The sequence below is a fragment of the Colossoma macropomum genome, unplaced genomic scaffold (genome assembly GCF_904425465.1).
Source record: "Colossoma macropomum unplaced genomic scaffold, Colossoma_macropomum, whole genome shotgun sequence".
NCBI lineage: Eukaryota > Metazoa > Chordata > Actinopteri > Characiformes > Serrasalmidae > Colossoma > Colossoma macropomum.
In genome coordinates, this window is record NW_023494791.1 from 26,413,931 (window position 1) to 26,440,090 (window position 26,160).

Sequence of the window (26,160 nt, forward strand, 5' to 3'; positions counted from 1 at the left end):
TTTGTGTTGCCTAATGCCTAGTATACATTAGGCAAGTAATTTTCCACTTCAGCAGGTCCTCACTATGACATTGCTTGTTGCGTAACCAGATTTTAGATTCATTTCCTTAATGTGAAAAAGGTAATTGTGGCGATTATGGAGGGGACTGAAACTCCACGTGGTGTCCTTGCACAACTTGTTCTCTGTTACACAATATCTGAACAATTTTGTATAAGACCCTGCCTTTTAAAAGTCTAATCAAATATGTATTGTAATTGTTGACAGAGGAACAAAGAAAATAATTGATTAAACAAAGTTTATTGTGTCACTGTTAGAAAACTGCATTTTAAGCAATGGAAACAATCCATAATTGACTTCAGTCCATGTTCCAAAAAATATCAGATAGCTATTAAAAACACTTAAGTGTCTAACAAATGCTTTAACTTATTGCATGTTGAGTCTATTAGGCATAAAACCATACATAACATCAGATATCAGTGCCTAGAAAAGGCATGCGGTGTGCTTATCTGGACCTTTCTCCTCGGGTAGAAACTAAAGCTGAAGGAATGCAAATGAGGGCCAGTGAGCTGTCTATTATTAAAACTTAATGAAGTAATAAACCTGAGATCATGAACTGTACCAAGACCGAGAAGAGCTTCAGTCCACCGTAACAGGAAGTGTCACCAAAAATGCTATCATGACTTTCAGTAAGATAATAGTAATACATATTCAACTGTGAAAACATTTAAATACTTCTGCTGGTTTGTGGTCTAACAATATGTGCTGACATACAACACAGGCATGCCAACAGTAAAAAATGACAGGGTGCAGTAGGCACAGTAAACATGTTTAAAACTGTAAAGCACAAACATCACAATAACAAATGTTATTATGGCAAATGGTGGTAAAAATGTTCTCTCACAGTGATCCATATTAAAACAGTGGAAATTAGACTTAACACTTTTTGTTATTTTTGTTTGTAATACAGTTTGGGTGACATGAACAATACCTGGATCAAAACAAATACTTCAGTCAGTTGTTCTGTTTCCTGATTTGCACTTCACTATCGCATCAAAACCTCTTAACTCCATTGTTTGGTTTTCATTTTTTACACCATTTGAAAATGCCAGCTGCCATTTGTATTGTATGATGATTTCATGAAAATGGACCAAAGAAATGGCCTAAAATATCCTGGAATAAAATCCTGTTACATTAAATTCAAGAATATTTTTCGTCCTCCTACAAAAGCTGTTGTTTTGGAGATACAAAGTTTTGATACAACAGTGAAGACATACTAAATGCTGTAGCACAGGAGTGCCAAATACTGGTCCTGGAGAGTTCAGATCCACTGCACCTGGTTCTAATGTACAGATGTCTCTGAAGGCCTTCACTACCTGGATCAGTTAGATTAGGTTTGGAGCAAAACTCTACAGGACCAGGATTGGGCACATTTAAGGTCTTTGCAGACCTCTACTGGGCAACCCTGCTGTAGCATGTGCCCCCTAAGGTACAGAGAGTCTCATCGAGGACACAGGCATGCTGAACTATACTGTTCTTCGCACATGGAGACCAGACCTTCAGGATATCCTTTCTGTTGGAAAAGAATGAGAAGAATGAAAGACTACTACACTTGAAACAATAAGGAAAAAGGACTGGTTACAGTAGTAAAGGTGGCAGACAATGCCACACTTTCCTACAGATGATAGACAATTGCATAATGAGTTTTATCGTAGATTTTATTCCTTTCCGTCAAATTGCCAACAACCAGCACAACAAGCATTCCAACAAGCAGTTTAACCAGTGTATTCTTCCAAAATATTACATTAGTTTGCTGTGTTGTATTTTTACTCTAGTATATTGTGCTGTCCTGAAAAAAACATGTCTCCAAAATAGTAACTTCACAGGAAAAGGCAAAAACATTCCTTTAATGTAAGTTAACATTAAAAGATTTTATTCCAAATAAATCTGGTGTGATTATATTGTTACATTCATTATGAAAAAATTTCACACAATGTAAAGAGCATCTGCTATGTGTAAATGATTAAAAAATGGAGATATATGCGAGTTTTCTTTTAAAGATCTGGGAAAAGTCTTCATGGTTTTCGGTTATAATGGTTTCTAATATTGAACGGTTTTTAATTATTTTCAAACTCCTAATTTGAAACACTTGGTTCCAGTAATCAGGCATTCTCAATTTAAAAATCAGGTAGATATTAAAACTCTAAAACAATATATGGAGTATTGGCATGTAATGTTTACCTGTGTCATCCTGGCTGCTGGGTTCAGTAAGGCAGTCCATGGCGGAAAGGATAGAGGAGAAGAGGTGCTCCGAGTGAGTCTCTAATACACGCGACTGCCTCTCTATCAACATCAACGTCTCCTTCAGAACTGGATTCCAACAATTGAAATTCAAGTAAGGAAAAAACATGAAAACAAAGGATGCTATGGACTATGGGTTTTGTAGTATGCTGGTGATTTGATGAATAGTTTTGATATATTAAGGGTATAACAATATCAATACAGTACCGAAAACCCACCGTTCAAAACAGCGTATCAAAATGTGAAACTTTATCACTGATATGCCCCTCAGTCTCTTTTGCCTATTGTGGAAACCAAAACTAGCGCATAATCAAAACTAGACATCTGGGTGCATCAAATCTATTTTTGTACTGTTTATGGGTCAGTTTTTCCTATTTTGCATAAGGACATGCAACTTTGCAATCTTTTGTTTTGAAACAACATTTGTAATTACCTAGTGTTATATAATTACATTTTTGTTGGGTCAAGACATTCTAATATCAAATAACATCAAATCAAACCTCAGAATCAAAAATCATATCAAACATAGACAATATGTGTACTGCTACACCCCTATGATATATATCTGCAGTTGAAGACTGTGACAGAGTGTTACTGATATAGAAATGTCCAGGAATAGAACAACAACAACAACACTGCCCTCTAAGCCATGCATGCATGGTCTTATTCTCCCAGTAGTTTCCTGTTTCTGTCAGACAGAACTGTGGGTGTTGGATTACACTGAACTGCATGTTTGAAACAGCGGTGCTGTATCCATGTGCTACAGGGAAAAACAGGCCATTCCAGTGTTCTTGGGAAGTAAGAAGGCTGTCATTAAGCCCAAATAGCCTTTGCAACCAACATCTAATTCACAGTGCTCAGATCCTTTTCAAGTATCAGTAACACCACGCAAGATGTTAATCACACTTCCACATTCTCTCTGAAAAAGTTGCTTTTCTTGTTTTGCTTAATATCTCTTACAAGTTATGCCCTATGTTACGGCTGACATTCAGTGACAGGTGTGGAAAGTTATGTTGAGAATGCCACCAAGGTGAGAAGACAAATGAAACTCTGGGTACAGACATAAGAAGGCAGGTGTAAACTCTAAAACTGTCAGTCAACTGTCAATATTTATGGAGACTGAGCTATTACAGTCGTGAGAAGATAACATCATAAATGCCTAATAAATCACATTGTTATGGTCAGCTAGTTCTTAGCAAGAACTAGCTGACCATAACCACACACAAACAGCACAATACATCTGTAATTATACATCTAATTGGTCCCATAATGTATAAAGACGTTTTTATTGTTTGGCTGTTAATAGCAATGCATGTGACTAGGAGAACGATCAGAGACACTCACAGGGAGAGGCGGAGTTCATACAGCACAGTAACAGCTCTCCAGTCTGGAGGACAGATGCTGTAAGAGGCTGGTGGGATTGAATTTCCTTCTGAAAAACTCTGGAAAAAAACATGGTTGCAGTCATTAATAGTGGCTAATGATATGTATGTGACTTGTCTAAAAAATCAATTTAATATCATATCCTATATCTCATTCACGTCACTGACCTTATAGTGAGCCAGAGAAGCTTTAACACTCTCGATGTCCACTGAAGGAGGGGAAAGAACCTCCATCTTCTCTACCACCTTGTACAACCACTGAATTAATTCTTCTAAGTTTGAGCAGAATGCCTGATAGGAAAAGGAAAAGAGTAAAAAGTGCATTAGTTTTCATGTCGCCAGCACCTAAATTCAGTTGATTAGAATCTTTCGATTAAGGCTGCACGATACAGACAAGATACCATCTTGTGATTATATTGCTACATATTGCAACCACTGTGTACTAAACCATATGTGTCAGGCTCCAGTCCTTGTGGGCCAAAACACTGCAGACTTCAGCACACTGCCTCATTAAACACTGATTCAGCTCATTGGCTAATTAGCAAGGCCTTCGTGAACTGAATACAGAGCATTAGATGAGGGTAAACACTAATCTCCGCAGCACTTTTGCCCGTAAGGTCCCCAGTTTGACATGCCTGTACAAAACAGTGAAGAGACTGAGGGCCTTCTAGGCCTTTACAGAATGCCTAATGATTTCTAGGAACTAAAAATACATTTCTGTAATTGTTAGTGCATTTTTATTTAATGGAATCATCATGCTTGTTGTATTTAAGCTCTGCAAGTATTGTGCTAATATTCTTATCTCATTGTTAAGTTCTAGTTGGAAACAAATGGCTTCAAATATGGTAAATGTTCCATTCAGGATTTTTCTCCATGATATCTGGAAAGGTACAGCCTAATGAGCTCTGCCATTGGTGAAGGCTTCAGCAGCTGGATATTTATGGAACGTCTTTCACAAGCTTCAAACGCCTGTTTTTAGTTTAGTTCATTATTATAGGTAATCCCATAGTGACGCTAGCAAAAATTGCCATTATCATGTAAGTGTATTTTTTACTCTTTTTTGTCCAAGTTTTAACAACACAATAAACATGGTTAAAGATTGCCCTGCGTTGTGTTTGACCAAACTGATTTTCCTGGACCAAGAGACTCACAGAACACAATATAACATTTGCCAATTGATTTGAAGCTAATTTGCATTTTGCTTCCTTCTGTGATATCAGCTGTTCGAAGGCTGTTATCACAACAGTGGTTAACAAACAATAAACTGTGCAGCCCTACTTTCATTTCACTCACTTGTATGTGCTGCAGGAGGGACTCCTTGGTTTCTTCCTCGGCCAGGTTAGTCCCTGACCTCCTCTGAAACTCAGACAAGGTTGCTCCACTCAGTTGATCTATGATGGCCTCCACCTCACTCAAGCTGCCTTTGTTCACCTCACTGCTGATCATCTGCACTCTAGCACCAAGTCCTTTTAGCTGCTCTGAGAGCTTCTCTCTTTGTACAGGAACTTCAGCTGTAGACCTGTGATGCATCTCATCCATTTCATTGTCTTCTTCCTGCATAGCAGAGACTTCGGCTGCACGTTGCTCCAACCGTGCTGCCGAATAGGCACCAGAGGCACTCTCCTTCTCCAGAGACTCCCAGCTTGTGTTGACGGGCTGAGTCATCTGAGCTGTGATGTCCCTCAGCTGGTGAGATAGATCTTGAAGCTCCTGTAGCTGTTCAGGTAACCGGAGGAATTCCTCATCCAACTCACCAAGCGACCCAGGCTGGGGTAAGATGCATGTGGACCTGATGAAGGTCGGAGCAGATCTGGATGTAGAAAAGACAGCAAACTTCCTGCAGTGAACGTTCTGTTTCCCTTCACCGTCTAGACTTTCCACTGATAAACCCACCTGGTCCAGTGAGGAATACAGGCTACTAGATAATCTGCCATCCGAAGACTTGGAATGTGACAGTTCCCTCGGATTCACACTCTGAAGCCCAGACAACCTTTGGCCAGAAGTTGGGCCACTTCTAGCACGCCTTATTCCAGTCAAGGACTGATCCAAATAGGAAAGGCTAGAAGCGCTGCAAAAACGGTCCAGCTCAATGCCAGAGTCTTCCAGAAGTGGATCAGTTCGCAACAGAGACTTACTCTCATTGGAACTCCAGCTATTGCCCATATTAGGCCTTAGAGGGTATGTGTAATCCAGGAGAGCCTGATATTCCTTGTCAGGATCCCAGCTGGGAGACCTGCGGTCTGGAGAAGGTGGTAAAGAACTTGGGATGGCACAAGCCCAGTAATTGGCTTGGTACATGGACATGGGTTTAAGTCTAGATGAGTATTCCTGGTTGTAACTCCGTGAAGAGCCAGTCTTAAAAAGAGAATCTCTGTCCTGCTCAAATACTCTTGTTTTCGTCTTTCGAGAAGGGCGGGTTTGGGAAGTGTAAGAATGAGAGAAAGTGCGTTGGGTGGAACTCCACTTGGGGCTTAGTGGCACTGTAAGGCTAAGGTCATCTAAAGGTGGACTAGAGAGGCTCCGTCTTTCATTTTTGCTAGATGAAGGCACAGAGCTGAAATCAGGCTCCTCATGAGAAGAAAGCCTGAGGTCTGATAAACTCAAAGAAGCAAATAGGTCTTCTCTGGATGCTGAAGGAGAAGAAGCAATGACCTGGGGAATACTGATGTTTTCTGTAGTATACGTGTCTAACTGCTTAGACACCATTCCTTCCATGTCTTTCTGATGGTCTGCCACACTGCTCATTTGAACCTGTGAAATTAATAAAATAAGGTTTAGTTGAAAGATATTTCTTATTTTAGTTCTAATTGTAAATAAACAATGATGACATCACTTTGTTGAGATCACTTTTATTGCTCATTAAAATATACTACTATTTTATACTAATGTGCCAACGTATAAACAGTAATATAATAAAAATCTATTTCAGACATTAGCAACTTGCCGTTTCGGAGCACTCTTGTGTGAGAGGATTCTTCAAGATTGAAATGTGGCGCTCTGCTGTGATCAATGGCTTTCTGGCAGTATACAACCTCCTGCTTGTCATATACCTAGAGGTGGGCGCCATGGTAACAGTCTTCTTGCTAGCAGTCCTCTCTCTGTCCGAGTCCTTAGCGTCCTGGCCATGCGATGGTCTTGATTCGTCACCAGTCTCCTTTGTAAGAGATCTTGTGTGGTCACCCTGAATGAACGCTGGTAGTCTGCTCTTCCACCTCCCGTAACTCCTGTGCTCCATCTGAGAGGAGGTGTCTAAAAATGCCCTGTCAACTCCCAGAGCCATAGCAACAAAGCAAAGTCCTTGTGTGCTTCATCTGTTGTCAGTGCTAACCGAACTGTCAAATTAAAAAGTGCAAAAATAATAAGAAGTAATATCACTACATTCTTCAGAATGTAAAAATCACATAGCAATGTTATAAATCTGCTTGTGGCTGGAAGTTACTTAAGAATCATCAAAACAAAGAGCACCCTCAGATGAGTTCAATGTAATGATGTGGTTGCTCTTGCTACGGATCAGTAAACCCATTACAAGTACATGTTCAGGCTTGCCTGACATTGAAAAATAATATCGTTCTTAGTCCACTACCATAGAACCCAGAAGCCATTATAGTAAAGTACTCTGCATAAAAAATGAACAGTAACAGCAAATCTGAAGAGGAATATCAAATATAAAACAGCAATATAAAAATGTAATATCTATTCACAGATAGTCAGTGAATTACTTAAATCCATTAGAACCACTACAAATGCTCCATATCTGCCCCTGGAAAAACTGCTCACAGTGCACTCATCATGAATTTCATTCAATCTGATGAGCAGTCGTGGGTTTTTTGGAATGCTAGGAGGTTCCTGTCTTCCTTTTTGATTGGCCCATTTCAAGTGCTGCTGGTTTCCATGGCAAATCAAAGAGGATGGCATGCCTAAAGAGCTGGTCACGTGGTTAGGGTCAATCATAGCCTGCCAGAGAACAACGAACAATGTTGTCTGCTCTAGAACTTCTCTATATTTCTTCTGACACTGTCAAAAGACAAAGGGGAACTGATGTTATTGTATAACCTCATGAAATGCTACGCTGGTGCTGAAAATAGGAAATACCAGTAAGGTTACATATATGGAGGATGTCTGTCGTAAAATATGTTTTGTCAGTTATCTGTATTTGTCTATTTGTAATAAAAACTCATTAGGCTCTATTTGAGAGGAGGTGTCTAAAAAGGCCCTGTCAACTCCCAGAGCCATAGCAACAAAGCAAAGTGCTGGTGTGCTTCATCTGTTCCCAGTGCTAGCCAAACTGTCAAAAAAAGTACAAAATCATAAGTAATACCATTACACTCTTCAGAAAGAGTATCATCATGAAGAATCACATAGCAATCTGATTGTGGCTGGAAATAACTTGAGAATTGTCAGAACAATTACAAATGCATAACCTTATGAAATGTTATGCCCTAAAAAATGAAATATCAGTTAGGTTATAAATATGAAGGGTGTTCACTTCATTTTTGTCAGTTAGTTGGTCAAGTTTTGTAATGACTTTTTATGAAATCACAGGTGAGTCAGATCCAGCAAAAGATTACTTGTCTATCTGTCACAGAGAAAAACAGGACAGTTGTCTTGAACAATGACGGACGTTTATGTTCTGAGCTCAAGTGATATCTAAAGGCTTTGCAGTCTAACTACAGCAGGACTATAAATGAGGATGTGGTGACTATAACAGCTGGGTGTGATGTGTAGTAACCATAGGAAGGTCCAAAGGAGGGGTCTTTAGAGAGGCCTATGTAGGGTACACAGACATGCACCATGCTACACTCTGTTGCACAGGCTTGTGTGGATAGCCACCAAGGTAACAAGAGGGTTGAAGGCACCAAACAAATGACCAGAACAGCAACCAAGCATCCTGAATTATGCAATCCCATTCGTCAAGGAGCTGTAACAAAAGCCGTTACTTTGAATTTCAGATCCTGACTAAATTACTGTATTTAGCAAACATCATCTGTAGCCATTACCTGGTTCAACAACAAATAGGTGAGATGTCTGGTTTGGTAATCATGTATGTCATTATGTAAATTATACATCGTGTCTATGTAAATACAAAACTACACCTCGTAATATTTGATGTCGTCCAGAACAGCTTGGTCAACATGCAACACAGAAAGACCCATTAAGAGATGTAATCTGACCTTAGAGCATGAGAAATATGAGCACTAATGACTAAAGGCCAGCACTGTCTGGGGAAAAAAAAACTATTTATAAACTAGTAACAACAAATGATTGTAGAGCAAATTAAAAACAGCCTGGTACAAACTGGAAAAGTCTATTAATTCCGGGTATATTTTTAAGGAACTGTAGGCCAGAGCTTGATTATAATCTGCCTGCTTCCCACCCAACTTCACTTTCACTTACAAGATTTTACGCAGCATCTGATCATCACCAAGTCTCTTCCTCGATGGTTTTAGTCAGCCATTGTGTGTCGTGGCTCAGTGTGAGTAACGTACCTTTTCTCCAGATGTGCCGTTGAGAAAACTGAGGTTGAAACAGCGGAGTAAACACAGAATTTACACTGATAAGCTATTCATGAAAATCTAGCTCAGCAAAACTGATCGAAACGAAACGGTTTATAAAAAAGACAGGCAGGAACAACGGAAGAGACTGTTGCACGCAGCCAATAAGAGGCGTTCTTTTTCCCCACCTGTATTCAGACAAACCCCGCCCTCCTGCGCTGAGATTGGCTAATAGTTCATGCTCTCATTGGGCGAACTGATTTTGAGTATGAACCTCTAACCAATCCCGACGCAGGAGGCGGATCTCGTTGCAATACTGGTGGGAAAACATTAAAGAACAACCAGACTAAAATATTATAAATTCGTTTGAAAGGCAATAGAAATATATATGTTCATCCACGAATGGAGGGTTTTTTCAAGGCAAAAGGACGCTATGTTTTTTTTGTTGCATTTTTTAACTTTATACTTCTTAACTTTATACTTCTTAACTTTTTACTTCTTTTTTTTTACATAAATGTGTTTTTTTTCACATAAATGTGGTTAAGTGTTTTTAGAGATGTTCGCCTACACAGATTTAATAAAAACAAACCAACAAAAACGCACTATATGTCCAGAAGTACTCCTTCTAATTAGTGAATTTAGCTAATTTAAGGTGCGACCTATTGCTGACACAGGACACAGGTGTAATCCCCATAAAAAAGCACTGACAATAGAACAAGACGCTTCACATGAGCCAAAGGTCATTCCAAATGCCGAACATCGGCTAGAGGGATTTAAAGACCCCCAGCATTGGTATGTAGAGTGGTAATACTGTGTTCTCTGAAGTGATGGAGCTCCACTCAACACCTTTGGGTTGAGTCAGAGTGGTATTAAAGAACTGATCATCCAACATCAGTACCTGACCTCACTAATGCTCTTGTGGCTGAATGCAATCAAATCTTTACAGCAATGTTCCAACATCTAGTGTAAAGCCTTCCCAGAAGAGTAGAGGCTGTAACTGCAGCAAAGGGGGGACAAACTCCCTATTAACCTCTTAAAATCCCAGGCTTATTACATATTAGTGTTTATTATTCAGTTACTACAGGGACTTTGGTTTTGTTTTTTCATTATAATGAACTCAGTGTTGTGTTCCACCTAAATAAGCTGTAGCGTTTCTCAATACACTACCCAAAGGACAAAGCATGTCCTCATAACTGTCCCTAACCCTCAGCTGTTGACTGTTAAAGATTAATACATATTTTCTAGTGCAAAGATGTCAGACTTCAGTCTTACATGGCCACAGTATTGCAGAGTTTAAGAGCGTACCTCACTTAACATACCTAATTCAACTCAGAAACAAAATACCAGAATTTGACAGGGAAAAGACAATAATATTTTGCTCTTGATTTAATAACACATAACAGCTGAGAAGTAAAGGCAGCAGTTAAAAAGAGTTACAACAACACAGTTTTAAGAAGACAGTGTATCTGCAATGGAATCATAACCATCTTAAATACATGTTAATAACAAATATATTGATGTTAGTATGTTACAACAGCCAACAGCAGTCTATACCATTTTGACAGAAGAAGCTTTTTGGCAATTAGATTAAGAAAAATATGTTCAACCAATTTTGTACAAAAAGTTACAAAAATTAAAATAAATTATACAAAGTCATTTATAGTTCACCTAGCAGTTATTATTCTCCACACATTTAAAATATATGTAGCTAGTGTTTTTTTGCATCCAGTAGCATAGCATTTCTACAGTATACATACACAAATCACATTTTCAGTTTCCATCATCGCTGAACATTGGTGTACCTGGAACATTGCATCCAATCTAAGTAGACAGAAGCAAGTAGATAAGTGGTAATAACTGACATGTATTCTCACAGTTTCACCACTGGGTGTCACTACAGGATGGTCCTACAGTGATGTTTCTGCGAATGCCCATATATGTGCATATAAGAAACAGAAAGTAAATGCACTCGGAGTATTGCAACCAGTCTCTTTTTTTTTACATTTGCCAATTTATCATGTTTTTCAAGTATACTCATTTTCAAGTATTTAAACTCTGACTGAATTTGACACCAGGTGTTGGGTATAAACACTATATTGTGTTGTACTAAAAAACAATGAAAACCATGCACTAGCAGAAATGCTAAGGTATTCACCTCGCATCACAGCCCCCATCAAATCTCAACATCACTAGACCGGAACTTGATCAGTCTGTGACAAGACATGCCATTAGGGACTCAAATATTTACAGCAAATATTTTCGTGTCCATCTTCCAAACTGTTAATGTTTCACATGGCAAGTTAAAATATAGCACATAAACAGAACAAGGGGTCAGTCTGTAAATGATTCTCTTTACTATCTTAAACAACTACTTAAAATTAGGAGTATTCCCTTTCAGACCTAACATGTGAATCGGCAAAGTTCTTCCCAAAACAAGATCAATAAAAACAAACAAGCGTTTTGGCACAATAAAGGACAATGTCAATGTAAACCAAGGTAAACTGGTCATTTCACTATGTCACCCACATTATTGTGCCAATACCACAACAAATACACACTCAATTTCACAACTCAGGAGATATGGCACTTGTTCCCAGGTTTTAGACAGGAGTAAACGTTCAGCATGGAGCTTAAAAATGCTCAGAGCTGATATAGTGCCTTTAGTGGTTTGAAGAAAGAAGAAGAAGAGAGAGAAATAAAGAAAGTGTTAGCTAGAAATTTCACAGAACTGACTCCATGCCATCCTTTTCATCGACTGTGTCACGTGACGAGGAGTCATCTCCCTGTTTTTGGTGTGTGACAAGTGGAGAGGTTTCCTCCTCGGCCTGGACATTCGCCACAGCTTCCACCTTAACCTCCTTCAGCTCCTGGTCCTCCTGCAGCTCCCCAAGCTGCCTCTGCTTCTTCAGCTCCATCTCATTTATATGGTGCAAAATCCCTGCACCCAGGGCATCTCCCTCCACATTCACCACAGTGGTAGTACGGTCTCTGAAAACACAAAAACACACGCACACAAACACACACACATGCCACACAGATATAAATATATACCACGTGTCTGAACTGCATCATACATATGGTACATGTGAAATGAGAGTATGAGACACGACACAGAAATAGAAGTACATGTAGAGAGAGGCCAGAGTATAGAAAATGTTAAAAGGGAACAAAAGCTCCACTGGATGTAGGTCAGTATGAACAATGGCCTGTTGCCAAACAAACAAGAAAGAAGTGGACGGACAAGCTATCTTACACAATCCAGTCCACAGCCAGCATCAGTGACAGATCATTGGTGGGAAGGCCAATGGCCTCCAGAATGATGGCAATGGTGATAATTCCTCCTGCTGGAATGCCCGCCGCTCCAACGCTGGATGCTGTAGCGGTCACCCTGCAAAAAGCGTAAAAACATTTCTTCCTCTCTTTCTCCATCTAGGCCTATAATTTATTTGCTCTCTGTTTATTTCAGTCTTTAACAGTCAGTAACAGCAAGAGGGGCTTGAAAGATTGCGAAGTAAGAGTGCTGCTCATGCTAGTGAATTTAGACTATGCTCAATACCTTTGCTTTGTTTTGACACAGTGGTCTAAATGGGCCACTTTAAATCCATGGGCAGGAATTCTGACTATAATACATTTTCTCAGTGTCTATTAAAGGAATGCTCCAGTGTTTTACAGTCTTATCTCTACATGTTGTCTTTGTATTATATGGTCAGTTAACCACAAACAACGGTTACACTGTGTTTTTTGTACTTAACAAAGAACTGAAAATCTGAATAAAAACACATGTATTATAGAAGCTGATGGGCAGTTGCTTTAGAAAATGGTAGTTGAAAGGAAAAAGTGGATTCAGTGCAAATTATATACCCATTCACTATTTCCCTTCTGGTACCAAGTACAGATCCTGACACTAACCCTATCTTATCTAACAAGCCTATAAATCCTAAGATTTATACAATTAGCAGTTTTTAAACATTTTATTTTGGTAAACGCAGTGTTGTTTTACAAATTATTTAAAGATATTTTTATTGTGCAAAACTGTTCAAAACAGAACTGAACAATCTACAGATAAATCTATGGTACCTCCCACTAACAACGCAGTAGCTTCTCTGCTACAGCAAAAATGGTGCTAAATGTTGTTACTTGCCTGAAGTCATTTGTCTCATGTGTGTGTCCCATATATTCGCATTTACATCTCCAAGTATCAGACTCTGCTAGAGATTAGTTAGGTTAGGTTAGATTGAGGCACACTGCCCAGCAAGCAGGCTGCTATGCTAAGCTGCCGTGAGATCCCTGACTCAGCCATTTAGGTAAAGGGCTACTGTAAGCATGTTTTGGAGTTTTTTGTATGTTGCGTTATCTGGCTTATTTGTGGCATACCTGTGAAACTACTGCATTAGGAAGAATTCCTTTGGAGAAGAATTGGTATATCACCCACTACTATTGTCTTCCCTCAAAATAGTGGCATTGCAGATTTTGGCATGAGCATTTTTACTAATGCTTGTCAATTCACACTGCCAATGTGGTGCTCTCTTTAGTTGAGTTCCAACTGCTGTAGCCCATGGAATGGGTATTCTCTACTGCCAATATCAATACTGCATTTAAGTGTCAGTATCAACGCCAGTACCAATATAGAATCAATGCAACCCTAAATATATATGCATTCCCCGGTTCTAGTATTTGTATGCTTCTGAAGGCCTTGATTAGCTGAATTAGGCGTGTTAGATTAGGGTTAGAACTGAACTCTCCACAGGGGTAGATCACCAGGACTGGACTTGGGCACCCCTATCTTGAAGGAATACTCTAGCATTTTTTATTCACTGTATTTTAAGAGTGTTTGGAGTCAGCAGTTCTTCAGTTGTTCCCTAAGTACAGGAAAATTCAGTGAAATTATTGTCACCGGTAATTAACTGTAAGAGGTAACAATTGCAGATTAGGATCAAAAACACTGAACAGTTCCTTTAATACACCCTGAGACAATGTATTAATAACAGCATTCCTGTCCATGGGCTCCCCTGCTGTATCATGACTGGCCATTCTCTGAGAAGCTGCTCCTCCTTCAGGTGCTTACAAGATGGTGAAGATCTGGCCAGCGTTCAGCTCGACGTTGTTGAGCTGGGCAATGAACACTGCAGCAATGCACTGGAAAATGGCGGCGCCATCCATGTTGACAGTGGCTCCAATGGGTAGGATAAAGCGGCTGATCCTCTTGTCCACACCATTGTTCTCCTCCACACACTTTATCATGGAAGGCAGCGTTGCTGAGCTGAAACAACAGAAAAAGCAAGAGAACACAAGCCAAAATGAAAAGAAGATCAAAGGAAGATTGGAGAACCCTAAGAGACAAAAGTGGGCATGTTCTTGTGTAGCTGCCACCACACATATCCTATAATTACAGAGGTATTAGCTATACATACGCTTGGACCAAGACTTCATACTAGAGGGCACGCATAATTAAGAAAACCCTTCAAGAATGTTAGGAGGGTTTAAGGGGAGGTGATCAACTTCCTTTGCCAACAGATCAGGGAATTATTAATTGCAGTAGAAGGTTTGCCATTTCCAAGAAAATAAAGGACAAAGTCTGAGTTGCATTGTTTTGAAAACCCACTCAACCTTAAACCACACATAGATATTAAGTAAACAAGTCAAAATGTGTGCCATATCTGAGTTAGCTAGGGCGTCTAGGTTAACTCAACATAACTTTCAGACAGTGCAGTATGCAAACATTTTGCATGAACAATATGGATTACCTGGAACAGGTAGCAAAGGCCGTGGTAAAGGGTGTGATTAGGCCAGACAGGAAACTGAAGGGGTTTTTGCGTGTAAGCCCAAAGTAGATAAGAGGTAAGATGATGCCACCATGGATGATATGACCCAGGATAGAAGCAAAGATGTATTTTCCTAAACTGGTGACCAGCAGAACCACATCCTCCATCTCCACAATCTTGCTGCCCACCAGGAACATGATGCCAACAGGTACATACCTAAAGAATAAATGATGGCATTGTTTATTGCCTGTTGCATAGAATATCATGGCACCATGATTCAAGGCCATGTCAGAAATATTTTATTTGAAAAAATTATTATTTAACAACAAACTGTGATCAGATGTTGCTAAAAACATCATTAAACTTTAACTTTTATTTTGACATGCATAAATAAACATACTAAAAGTGAAGTCTAAAACACTGAAAAAACAATGACTGGATACTCTTTTTTGTTGATCTGTTGACGTCACATACAAGCCTGTTTTTCAGAGAGAGTTATGGGTAATGGGGACAGAGTATGTGCCCTTGACCACAGACATTTGCGAAATTCTTTCCAAGGTGAACCTCAAACAGTAACCTGCGTTCAGCAATGAATGAGGGGCTAGAGTTCAGAACCTTTGCACACGCACACTAATGTGAGACTTGAATTGAATTGAAGATAAATTGTTTGTACAAGTGCATTTAATATTTTTGAATATTCTTTGTCCATATTATTTAACAAGTTAGAATAACAATATCCTGTTCTAAATCTAATTTGTCATATTAGTTAGTAACAGGGTAATCATGGCTCTTGGATCAGGGAGGGAGGAAAATCACTACCCTATATGTATTTGTTAAGCTCTGTAGGTTAAACTTTGGATCTTCTTGATTTTCAGGGCTTTCACAATATTCCCAGTGGCCATGTCCTGTGATAACTTTAGTCCATCAATCAATTGATATGAGCTTAGCAACATCAATACAAGGGCATAATTTTGATTTATAAACACAAAATAGTTCTACTGCACTGGATACATATTTGCCATTGTCTGAATCTGGCTATCACCATTTCTTCCTTGCTACCATGCAGGCATTTATTGTGTGCATTCCACTCACCACATGATCCAGGACACCAGCACCATGGTAGCTTCATTGAAGGCATTGAAGAAACGTATTAGCTCTTCCCCTTCGGCTCCCAACTTCCTCAAGGCCACTCCAAATACCATGGCAAACAGAACCAGGCCAAGAATGTTCATCCCATCTGTATCTGTTCCCACTGGCACCTGCAACCAGCCAGTATTGTGTCATATTGTGTCTTTGTGCTAACATAAGAAACCTGGTGCTAGCTTGCTTTCAAATATACTTGATCTATTAAATATCACCACAGCTTATTTTCACAAACGTGCTTTGGGTGAACTGGGTGACCTCAGCTCAAAAGGACATGTTTGGAAATCAAAAGTTGAAAAAAAGCTTAATAAATAAGCAAGCTGTAAAAGATTTAGCTTTAATAGCTCAATGATCAAACACCATTCCCAATTCCTATGAAATTCATTTCAGATGATTCACTGGTAGACAGCCATGCTCTCTGCCAGTGACTCTGATGTGATTGTGTATGGATAAGTGGCCTTCAACTGGCCAAAGCGGATGAGCCTCTCTTTCAGGCATGGCTGCAGAGGGGTCACAGAGGTGATGAGGATTGGAAAGGACAAAGCTGAAGTTTCCCCCACCTCCCCCTTCTTGTTTGGAGGACAAGCCAGACAGCCAAGCATGGCTCATCACTTGGCTTGTAGTGTTGACTTCTGATTGACCATGGAACGGAAGTGCGCTGGGGGAGAGGGGGGGTGGAGGAGTACTTGGGCCAGTCAAGTTTTTTCACTTGCATAACACTGTATAAAAAAGTGATGTGCCAAAACATTATGAACACCTCACTTATATGGTGTTGGTCCTCTGTGTTTTGCCAAAACAGCTCCGAACCGCCTAGGCATGGAAATATTGTTGCCATGAGTGGGTGTATCTGGTCCTCAACAATGTTTAGATAGGTGGCACGTGTAAAATTGATGTCCACATGAATGCCCAGATCCAGGGCTTCCCAGCAGAATATCACTTAGAACATCATACTTCCTCCACCAGCTCATCTCACAACGTATCCAGGTGCCTCACTTCCCCAGGTAAATGGTGCACGTGTAACTGTCCATCCACGTGCTGTAAAAAAACAGTACTCACTAACCAGACGACTTTCCTCCATTGCTCCAAGGTCCAGTTCTGACACTTGCCTACACGTTGTAGGCACTTTCGATGGTAGACAAGGGACACCATGAGCACTCTGACTGATCTATGAATACCCAGCCCCATATGCAACTGTGTGTTGAGACACCTTCCTCCACCATCATTAAAAAATTCTGTGACTTGTGCCCTTCTGTCGGTTTGGACCAGATGTTATAGCTTTCGTTGCCCTCACACATTGATGAACCTTGGGCACTCTTCACACCTGCCCATTTCACCTGCATTAAACACATCTACTACTGTTCATGTTCAGTCTAATATATCCCAGACCTTGACATGCGCCGTTGTTACAAGATAATGAATGTTATTCACTTCATGTGGGAGTTGTCGTAATATTTTGGCTCATCAGTGTGTTCTTGGTATGTATTTAATTATCCCACTCAATCTGCATATCACAGTCAGCACAATACACCTCTGAAGTCGTGCATCATTGTGTAGTCGGTGTTATGCTCCCTGGGTCTGAGAGGGATTTCTCTATGACAAAAACTGAATGAGATTTTTGAAAATTGCCACTATTGTGCCCTAAGGGTCTGGAATTATTTTGTTAACCACAGGGCATGATAGGGTGTGATTTGAAAATCCCATTTATTTTTGATATCAAGAAATACAGCTATGGACATGACAACTACTGCAGAATGAAGAAACGATTTCAGCAGTTAAAAATAAACTTTACTTGACCTCTGCTTTTTTATGATTGCTTGGTTTAAATGTAACCAATCAGACTGCTTACTGTGAGCTTCACAGAACAAAGTACCACAAAACGCTCACTTTTTTGTTTGATGGTGGGTGGTGTGTGTGTGTGTGTGTGCATGTGATGGTCAGGGGGAGCAGGAAGGGGGGGGGGTGCTGGGGGACACACTCCATGTGCTGCACCACGACAGAGTACAGACAGTTATCTCATTTGAGTTGTCAAGATCATAAATCTCATCTTTGCAAGACAAACAAATGAAATTCCATTGAAAACCAGACAGATTCCTTTTCTGTGGAAAAATCTCCATGTGCTGAGGGAGTGTGAATGCTCACTGCTGGGATTTAGTTTTTAAGTACATGGGCACTGAAGCTCCCTGGGAAGGACTGGCCATCTCCAGCTGCTTGAGTGCTCAGTAGCCGAGGAGCGGCGAGAACGGCTGTGTCAACTCTGTCCCATGCAAATAAACAGCATGTGCTTTTAGAGTTGCCAAACAGCCTGCATAAGCAGGGCCTGAGACAAAACACAGCAGTACTCAGGGAACCAAGGCCCGGCCTGTGCCAAAAGCCTCAGAATGGACATTGGGCTTTGATGCTCATTAATCTGAAGCCTAAAAAGCTATTCCAAACCAGCAGCTCTGATGTAAGTCTTCTTGAAAGTGAATAATTTAATTATTCACTTCCAAGCAAGCAATTTATAAATTAGCTGAAAGGTAAAGGCTTACTCACATCTTTTCATCTGGTAGAATAATAACACCAGTTTGTCAAATATTAATAATAACACCAGCTTGTCAAATATTAAAAAGAAGAACCCTACTATTCCTACATTTATACATAGCACTTTTTTAGACACTGATACTGAAACCTTGACAGTCTAATCCTTAAAATGAGCTTTTTTAACCTCAGATGAGTGATCTAAAAGTAGGCCCAAACACTTTACTACCCCACAGAAAGAAATACACAACTAACAACATGACATGAAAAAAGTGAATGTGTGGTATTTGTCAGATTTGTTACATTTAATGGTCCAGACTAATGTAGTTCTAGGACCAGTGATTCTGTAGGTTGTGTACAGTGAAAACAATGACTTTAAAGACCTATGCAAATGCAGTTAGAAGTAGAACTGATCCCATAACAAACATATTGGAGAGAAAAAAAAGATGATTCAGCATTTTCTGCAGATATCAGCCTGATACCTGTTATTGGATCAATGTCATCAATGCCATCAATACCTACATCCGTATAGTGATGTAAACTCTCTTTCTGTTATACATAACAAACAAATGCTCACAGAAATCACAGCCTGGCTTATGATGTAATAAAATGTAATATGTCATTCTTTCGTGAAAACTCACTGACACTGTGTTTGTAGACATAAGTTATAAGACAAGCTGCATACCTTCTGGTGGTTGAGGGTTCCATTTGTGCTGTTTCCCACTGCAATCATCTTGTAATCTGTGGCATACTATGTGTAAAACAGAGAGGGAAAGTGTAATGAGATACACATAAGTCATGGCAACCATGCCGTCAGCTTTTGTTATATTTTATTTGTACTTGTTTCACTGGGCTGGCACGCAGGGTGCAGGGTAATAAACAGTTTATAATATTCTAGTTTTAAATGAAACCAGCCTTTATCCTCAATCTAAAGTTATTTTCATGACTTCTTTGTTTATCACCACTCTGAGCATAACCATCAGTAGGTGTTCAAACCATGGGCTGGACTTACATGTAGCCTGTGTGCTGCAACAGGCTATTCAAGTAATAATAATAATATTCTTGCTATTAGTATTGGTAGTAGTATTAGTTGTAGTAGTAGCATCAGGAGTTCAATAAACTTTAATGAGTTAGAAATGGAGTGTGTCATTTTCAAGATCTGCACAGAATGTACAATCAGAGACAGACAGAAACTGTACATTTTAATCTTTGTTTTGTCTCATATGTCTGCTGGGAGTTTATCACACGTCTCATATTCCCCCCATAATGTGCAGTCCTACTGACAAGTTTAGACATCCCTCTGAATTGAGTGAGACTTTCTAGAAGTCCACAAAAGCTGCATTTAAAATCCACAGCTAAAGAGAACCTGGCAACTGGTACGCACAGACAATGAGAACAACCCCCCTCTACAACCATGCTATTCAGAGGGCCCCTCTTCTTCAGAAACTTTAACTGTGCAGGCAATAGCCTTCAGCCAAGCCCAAACTCTTAACACTCAATGTGCAATAAACTTTGCAGACATCAATGTGAGCAATAGTAATTACTCTTTAAATGGCTTTTCTGATCAGACAATAATTGACAGAAGTTCCCTTAACTCTGAACTTGGGGTGACATGAGTTTTGCAGTCATGTCTGGATGCAGTTCAGTTTTATTCAGAATTGAATAGTGCAAGTCTCAATGGTCAGGCAAGAAATCAGAACAAAGTAAATCCTACCTCATAATGTCTTCACTACAACTAGATTATTCACTAGCAAGATGGACACTTCAGTATATGAATACGTTGACAATGTCATAATACAACCCCATTTCCAAAAAAGTTGGGACGCTGTGCAAAATGTAAGTATTTTTTTTATTTGAATGCAATGATATGCAAATCATGTAAACCATATTTTAAAGAAAATTATTACTAAGACAACATATCAAATGTTGAAACTGAGAAATTTTATTGTTTTTTGAAAAATATATGCCCATTTTGAATTTGATTCCAACAACACGTTCCAAAAAAGTTGGGACGGGTTCATGTTTACTATTGTGCTGCATCACCTCTTCTTTTAACAACATACTGTAAGCATTTGGGAACTGAGGAGACCAACAGCTGTAGTTTTGAAAGTGAAATGTTTTCCCATTCTTGCTTGATATAGGACTTCAGCTGCTCAACAGTTCAGGGGCTCCACTGTCATATTTTTCATTTCATAATGCGCCAATCCTTTTCAGTGGTGACAGGTCTGGACTGCAGGCAGGCCAGTTTAGCACCTGGACTATTTTAATACAGAGCCATGCTGTTGTAATACATGCAGAATGAGGTTTGTCATTGTCTTGCTGAAATAAGCAGGGCCTGAAAAAGATGTTGTCTGGATGGCAGCAATTGTTGCCAAAACATGTATACATTGTTCAGCATTAATGGTGTCTTCACAGATGTATACCTCACGCATGCCATGTTCACTAATGCACCCCTATACCATCATGAATACTGGCTTTTGAACTGTTCACTGATAACAAGCTGAGTGGTCTTGAGACCAGAGGACACAGTGTCCATGATTTCCAAAAAGAATTTCCAATGTTGATTCATCGGACCACAGGACACTTTTCCACTTCCCCTCAGTCCAGTTTGACTGAGCTCGGGCCCAGAAAAGGCGGTGTTTCTGGATCCTGTTCATTTATGGTTTATTCTGTGCGTTTTAGAGTTTTAACTTGCATTTGTAGATGCAGCGATGAACTGTGTTCACAGACGGTGGTTTTTGGAGCCCATGCAGTGATTTTCACTACAGAATCATGTCTTTTTTTTAATGCAGTGCTGCCTGAGGGCCTGAAGATCACAGCCAGCCAGTGCTGGTTTTTGGCTTTGTCCCTTGCATACAGAGATTTCTCCAGATTCTCTGAATCTTTTAATGTTATTATGTACTGTAGATGATGAAAAGCAAAACTTCTTTGCTATTTTATGTTGAGAAACGTTATTCTTGAATTGTTGCACTACATGATCATGCAGTATTTCACAGAGTGATGAACCCCTCCCCATTTTTACTTCTGAAAGACTCAGCCTGTCTGGGATGCTTTTTTATACCCAATCATGTTACTGACCTGTTGCCGATTAACCTTCAGGTGTTTTTTTAGCATTACACATCTTTACCAGCCTTTTGTTGCTTCTGTCCCAACTTTTTTGCAATGTGAATATATGTTCTATCCATTCTAAGACTTCACATTCATAGTAAAGCTGAATAGAAAAGGAGCCTATGTGTCAGAAATACCCTTCCAAGAATGTATCTGTGTTCATTACTCTCATATGGCTCTGTACCTCCTATTTACATCCACACTTTTTTCTACCATATGTCACGAAAGGAAAAAAATTACATTATATGTGTCTGTGACCCCAGTGCCATCTTTTTGTTTACTTAGCTCTGGCCGCACTAAAACAGTCCTTCATGACCCTGTTTTATCATTGGCCTTCTAAAGCCTGAGTCACTGAAGCCGGTAAGTGTGAGCTGCACACACTCTGGGCTGTACCCACTGACGTTATCTCCCACCCCTAACAAAACCCTCTGACCCTTCCTCTGCTTTCCCCAAGCCTGTACAAGGCTGAGCAGTCGCCCGTGTGCTGCAGCTCAGTAAAGCAAGCTAGGTTGCCAGGCATCAGAGAAAAGAATAAGCCTACTATGGCAACAACTTGGCCTGTTGTTAACAGTGAGAAAAGAAGAAAGTACTTACTGAACGGAAAGCAGCTGCGACCAAATTAGACGGGAACAGGTTTCTGTGAAGAACAACAAACAGAGTAAAACACAAAAGGCGTTTTTTTCAACTGGATGAAGTGTCAAAACTTTCAGCAAAAGAAAACTGAAACCATGCTGTCAGTATAGTACAGAAGATTCCAGTTCTATGGTTTTTAGTACCTGCATTTTTAACAGAATACCGTTGTTCAAAAAACAGATGCATGAGATGCAGGTCAGTTCTTGTTTTTAAATGCATAATGGAAAAATTGCCATAGTGTTGTGACACATCTGGAATTAACTTCTCACTAACTCAGATGGATAGCACTGCTGTCTCCTTTTAGACCACTGACGACTAAAGTATTCACAGTTTATTAGTCTATTTTCTCTACTATAAAAATCAAATAACATTTATTCAGCTTTTTAAAGGTTAACCCATAATTCAAAACAACTGTACAAATGTGTTTTTGTAGATTTAGGAAAAATAAATATTGAACCTGTTAAATGTGCATGAAAACATATGGAACAACCTGGAAACAAATGGATTATTTCCCAGCAGTCAGCAGAACTGGAGATAAAAAATTTCCAAGAGGGTCACACTGCTTTTCAAGAGAGTATAAAGTCCATAACTTTTAGCTGAAACCTTCATCCATCTTGCCTCAGCTCAGTGACTGTTCCCATCATCATATGATGTGGGTTAAGGAACAGATTAACCTGATCAAACTGCAAACGGAGGCTAGACAGAATGGCTTTCTGCATTAAGCTTATTATGCTGCAGTCATTCTTAAAGCTTACATTACACACTTGAATGAACTGGTTTATTCCCTTAAAAGTTGTATTCTGTGGAACTTTCTAGACTTTCAGTTAAAGTGATTTGCAATCAAATTATATTCAGGTAGAACAGGTTTACACTACTCCTAAAGCACTCTTCGCTCTCGCACGTGTCAGTGTATATCACACAGCTGACACAATCGATTTTTCTCACATTAGGAAACAAAATTTCCTTTAGCACTCAGCAACCCACAGGTTTGTTTAGCCAGCTGTTTACCTTCCCTCAATCCCACACAAGCACTGTGCAATGAGTGTGTGCTACACTCAGGGATTCAAGCTTAGTAGTGGAGAGTATAATCACATTTACATTATAACTGACACTGACCTGGCAAATTCATTTCTTCTCCATTCTGATCTTATTCCCAGAAGGCTGTGGTCATCACACACATGACTGAACTAATGCAGTCATCACACAGTGACTAAACTACTATCTTTGGTCCCTTTCCACTTACTCTGTAGCCAGTAACCTTAAAATATTACTTTAAATCTTGATTCAGAAAGGAGATGGAGATTCCAAATTACACTTATTTATGTCAGGGCAGCATCTGGAGCACTCGTGTGCAACCTATATATGGCTAACTGTGCTAGAAGCCACAGACTGCTCGCTCTGGCTTTCTTCTAGAAAAGAATAATGCTGTTTCACAGAAAAAAGGTACTGCAGAACAGCCATCGTCATAGACATTAGCTCTCAACATCTGAAGCTATCTTACAGTTCATTCGCGTTCAGTGGGATTTAATAAGACTGAATATGTTATTTCAACACTGCAGATGATCCTTCAGGTCTATAAACGTTCATTCATGGTGTAGGGCACTGTCCAAAAAAAGGTACTATGCAGGTTCATTTTTCGTTCACCAAGGTAAACAACGTAAACGCACCCTCGAAGCTCCAACACTGGTTTTAAGGTCCAACTACCTTAAATAAGTTTTTCTCAAGGAAAAAGTTTTGTATTTGTGCCTTTTTATAACCACCTCAGTGACAAGAGCAGGACCACCCCAGTGACAGTTTAGAACCTTTTTTCCTGAGAGTGTACCTCCCAGTCCTAGGGTCCCCCTGCTCTGCACATTTACGTTTTCAAACCTCCTGATCCTATTACATTTCAGTTCTGTTTTATTTATATAGCTCTTTTTCACAGCAGGAGCTGTCACAAAGCAGTTTTACAGATATCCTGATCTTTTCTTGCCTGAAGAATCTTGTAGACTCTTTAAAAAGATGGTTCTTCAAGGTTTCTTTGAAGGTAAATGTTAAGGGAATGGTTCTGTTTTGATGAATGAGTTCATGCTTAAACGGTTCTTTGCATGGAGAACCGGTTCTTCAGATTGATAGAGAATGTGTTGCATATGGTTCTATATAGAACCTTTTTTTTTTCTCCAGGGTATATTTTGGTTTTTCAATCTGAATTTACATGACCAAATCGTAATGCAAATTATTCAGTAACTGCATAAAATAAATGTAATTTTTTCATTTTATTTATTTATTTTTTAAAAGCTCCCCTTAAATGAACAAAACATGTGTTTTATGATCATACATATATTGCTATATGCTTACAATTTACTGCTGAAAGCCAAAAATCTTAGACGCTCTTTGTATTATTTCATAAAAACAATTTTTACAGAGTATATCACTGAAGAGACACCATCTGTTTATAGTTTATAGCCCAGATTTGTGGAAAAATGGGTCGACTTTCAGTAGACAAAAAATTGTGAGTTCAGCTTCTTCTATTATAAGGGTTTAAAATTACATTACTATTTGACTGGAAAGACGACAGTTACAGCTCTCATATGACACCCACTTTTTGAATGTAGCTTATGAAATATGAAAGTTATGAAGAACATGACGAAGTGCGTTTTTTAACCACCGGTGGTTTCAAGCAGTTGAAGAGGTTAAAATGGTTCTATATAGCACCAAAAAGTGTTCTTCTATTATTACAATGTCAAGTCATGTCAGGCAATGTCAAAAAAGAACCATCTTTTTTAAGTGTCTACATAAACTGAGGAGTTGCATCAGGTGTGCTGAAGCAGGGAAGCCCCTCCAATGCGCGGAGCCAGAGGAGCTTCCAGCACTGGCGCTGTGAGCGACACTGAAAAAAAGTGATGCAATTAATTTATATGGCCGTGATTTTCATATTATAGGAGTGATGCACATATTCGACATCATCACTTCTTTCAAAGCTCCTCACCTGGCCAGGTCTAAGAAGGAATCCGCCGTCTCCTTGTTGGTGCTCACGCTCTCCAGCGACAGGTCGTTGGTGTTGAGCGCTCCGGCCCCCACCCCCGGCTTGATGATGAAGGCGAGCGCCACGCCGATGGCCGAGGCGATGAGCGTGGTCACCAGAAAGTAGGTGACCGCGATGCCGCCCAGTTTGCCAAGCGAGCGCGTGTCCAGGCTGGCCGCCCCGGACACCAGGCTGCAGACCACCAGCGGCAGGATAATCATCTTCAGCATCCTCAGCAGCATCTCTCCCGGGAAGGCGAAGTAAGTCATCTGCGCGCGCGTGAGCTCCGCGCGCCGCACGATCATCCCGAGCCCGACGCCCACGAGCACGCCGGACACGGTCAGGATCACCAGGAGGTTTCTGCTCAGAAACATCAGCAACTTCTCCTTGGGGCTCTTCTTGGTCGGTTTGGTGGGGGCCACGGACACGGCGTGGCCGTTAAGCTCGCTCTTTTTCTCCTCCATAAGTGCCATTTGTTCCTAGCTAAAAAAAAGAAATATAAAAAAGGCAAAAAACGTGGTGTGTCTAAGCTACGCTAAAGCTAAGCTAAGTCTGCCTCTTTCTCTCGTTTCTTCCTTTCTTCTATGCGATGCTGCTCCGCGAGCGCTCGTGAATTCGTTAGAACCGGCAGCAGCATTTGCGCGAGCCAATAGCGAGAGAGGTGGGCCGGACTGGCGGCACGCATGCGCACTTGCGCTCGCCCGAACAATCCGAGACGGAATGATGCAACAACCTGGGCTGTTGCCGCCGGTGTCTGATAATGCAAGGGAGTAGATTTTTGAGTTGGGATTAAACTGAGACTGACACCGCTGAAGAACAAA

General features: G+C 40.0%; 2 protein-coding genes across 4 annotated transcripts; both read right to left on the bottom strand.

The window, feature by feature from the left end:
- Nucleotides 1-281: 281 nt before the first annotated feature.
- cep68 (centrosomal protein 68) lies at nt 282-9,350 on the bottom strand. Of its 3 annotated transcripts, none has more exons than XM_036574662.1 (7): nt 9,167-9,350; nt 6,625-7,012; nt 4,974-6,431; nt 3,849-3,971; nt 3,643-3,740; nt 2,239-2,367; nt 282-1,570 (listed from the first exon to the last, which is right to left on the bottom strand). In XM_036574662.1, exons 2-6 carry the CDS (start codon nt 6,958-6,960, stop codon nt 2,262-2,264), a joined length of 2,121 nt encoding a protein of 706 aa, XP_036430555.1. In that variant the 5' UTR covers nt 6,961-7,012; nt 9,167-9,350; the 3' UTR covers nt 282-1,570; nt 2,239-2,261. The 3 variants fall into 3 exon arrangements, with proteins under 3 accessions (XP_036430555.1, XP_036430556.1, XP_036430557.1); XM_036574663.1 differs by having other exon boundaries at nt 9,075-9,350; XM_036574664.1 differs by lacking the exon at nt 9,167-9,350 and having other exon boundaries at nt 6,731-6,825.
- A 1,191-nt stretch (nt 9,351-10,541) lies between these two features.
- Nucleotides 10,542-25,953, bottom strand: slc1a4 (solute carrier family 1 member 4). The gene is made up of 8 exons (XM_036574667.1): nt 25,304-25,953; nt 22,297-22,339; nt 19,280-19,345; nt 16,027-16,193; nt 14,917-15,150; nt 14,238-14,432; nt 12,426-12,560; nt 10,542-12,160 (listed from the first exon to the last, which is right to left on the bottom strand). The coding sequence occupies exons 1-8, from the start codon at nt 25,810-25,812 to the stop codon at nt 11,893-11,895; spliced, it is 1,617 nt and encodes a 538-aa protein (XP_036430560.1). The 5' UTR covers nt 25,813-25,953; the 3' UTR covers nt 10,542-11,892.
- Nucleotides 25,954-26,160: the final 207 nt, after the last annotated feature.

Excerpts from the sequence above, each read along its gene's own strand:
- cep68 (XM_036574662.1), bottom strand. The coding sequence starts at position 6,960 with ATGGCTCTGGGAGTTGACAGGGCATTTTTAGACACCTCCTCTCAGATG. Across the intron at positions 3,741-3,848 it reads CTTCTCTGGCTCACTATAAG|AGTTTTTCAGAAGGAAATTC; the intron begins GTCAGTGACGTG and ends GTTTTTTTCCAG. Across the intron at positions 2,368-3,642 it reads TATGAACTCCGCCTCTCCCT|TTCTGAAGGAGACGTTGATG; the intron begins GTGAGTGTCTCT and ends GTTGGAATCCAG.
- slc1a4 (XM_036574667.1), bottom strand. The coding sequence starts at position 25,812 with ATGGCACTTATGGAGGAGAAAAAGAGCGAGCTTAACGGCCACGCCGTG. Across the intron at positions 15,151-16,026 it reads CTGGTGTCCTGGATCATGTG|GTATGTACCTGTTGGCATCA; the intron begins GTGAGTGGAATG and ends TTTATTCTTTAG. Across the intron at positions 12,561-14,237 it reads GGCCAGATCTTCACCATCTT|GGTGACCGCTACAGCATCCA; the intron begins GTAAGCACCTGA and ends CGCTTTTTGCAG.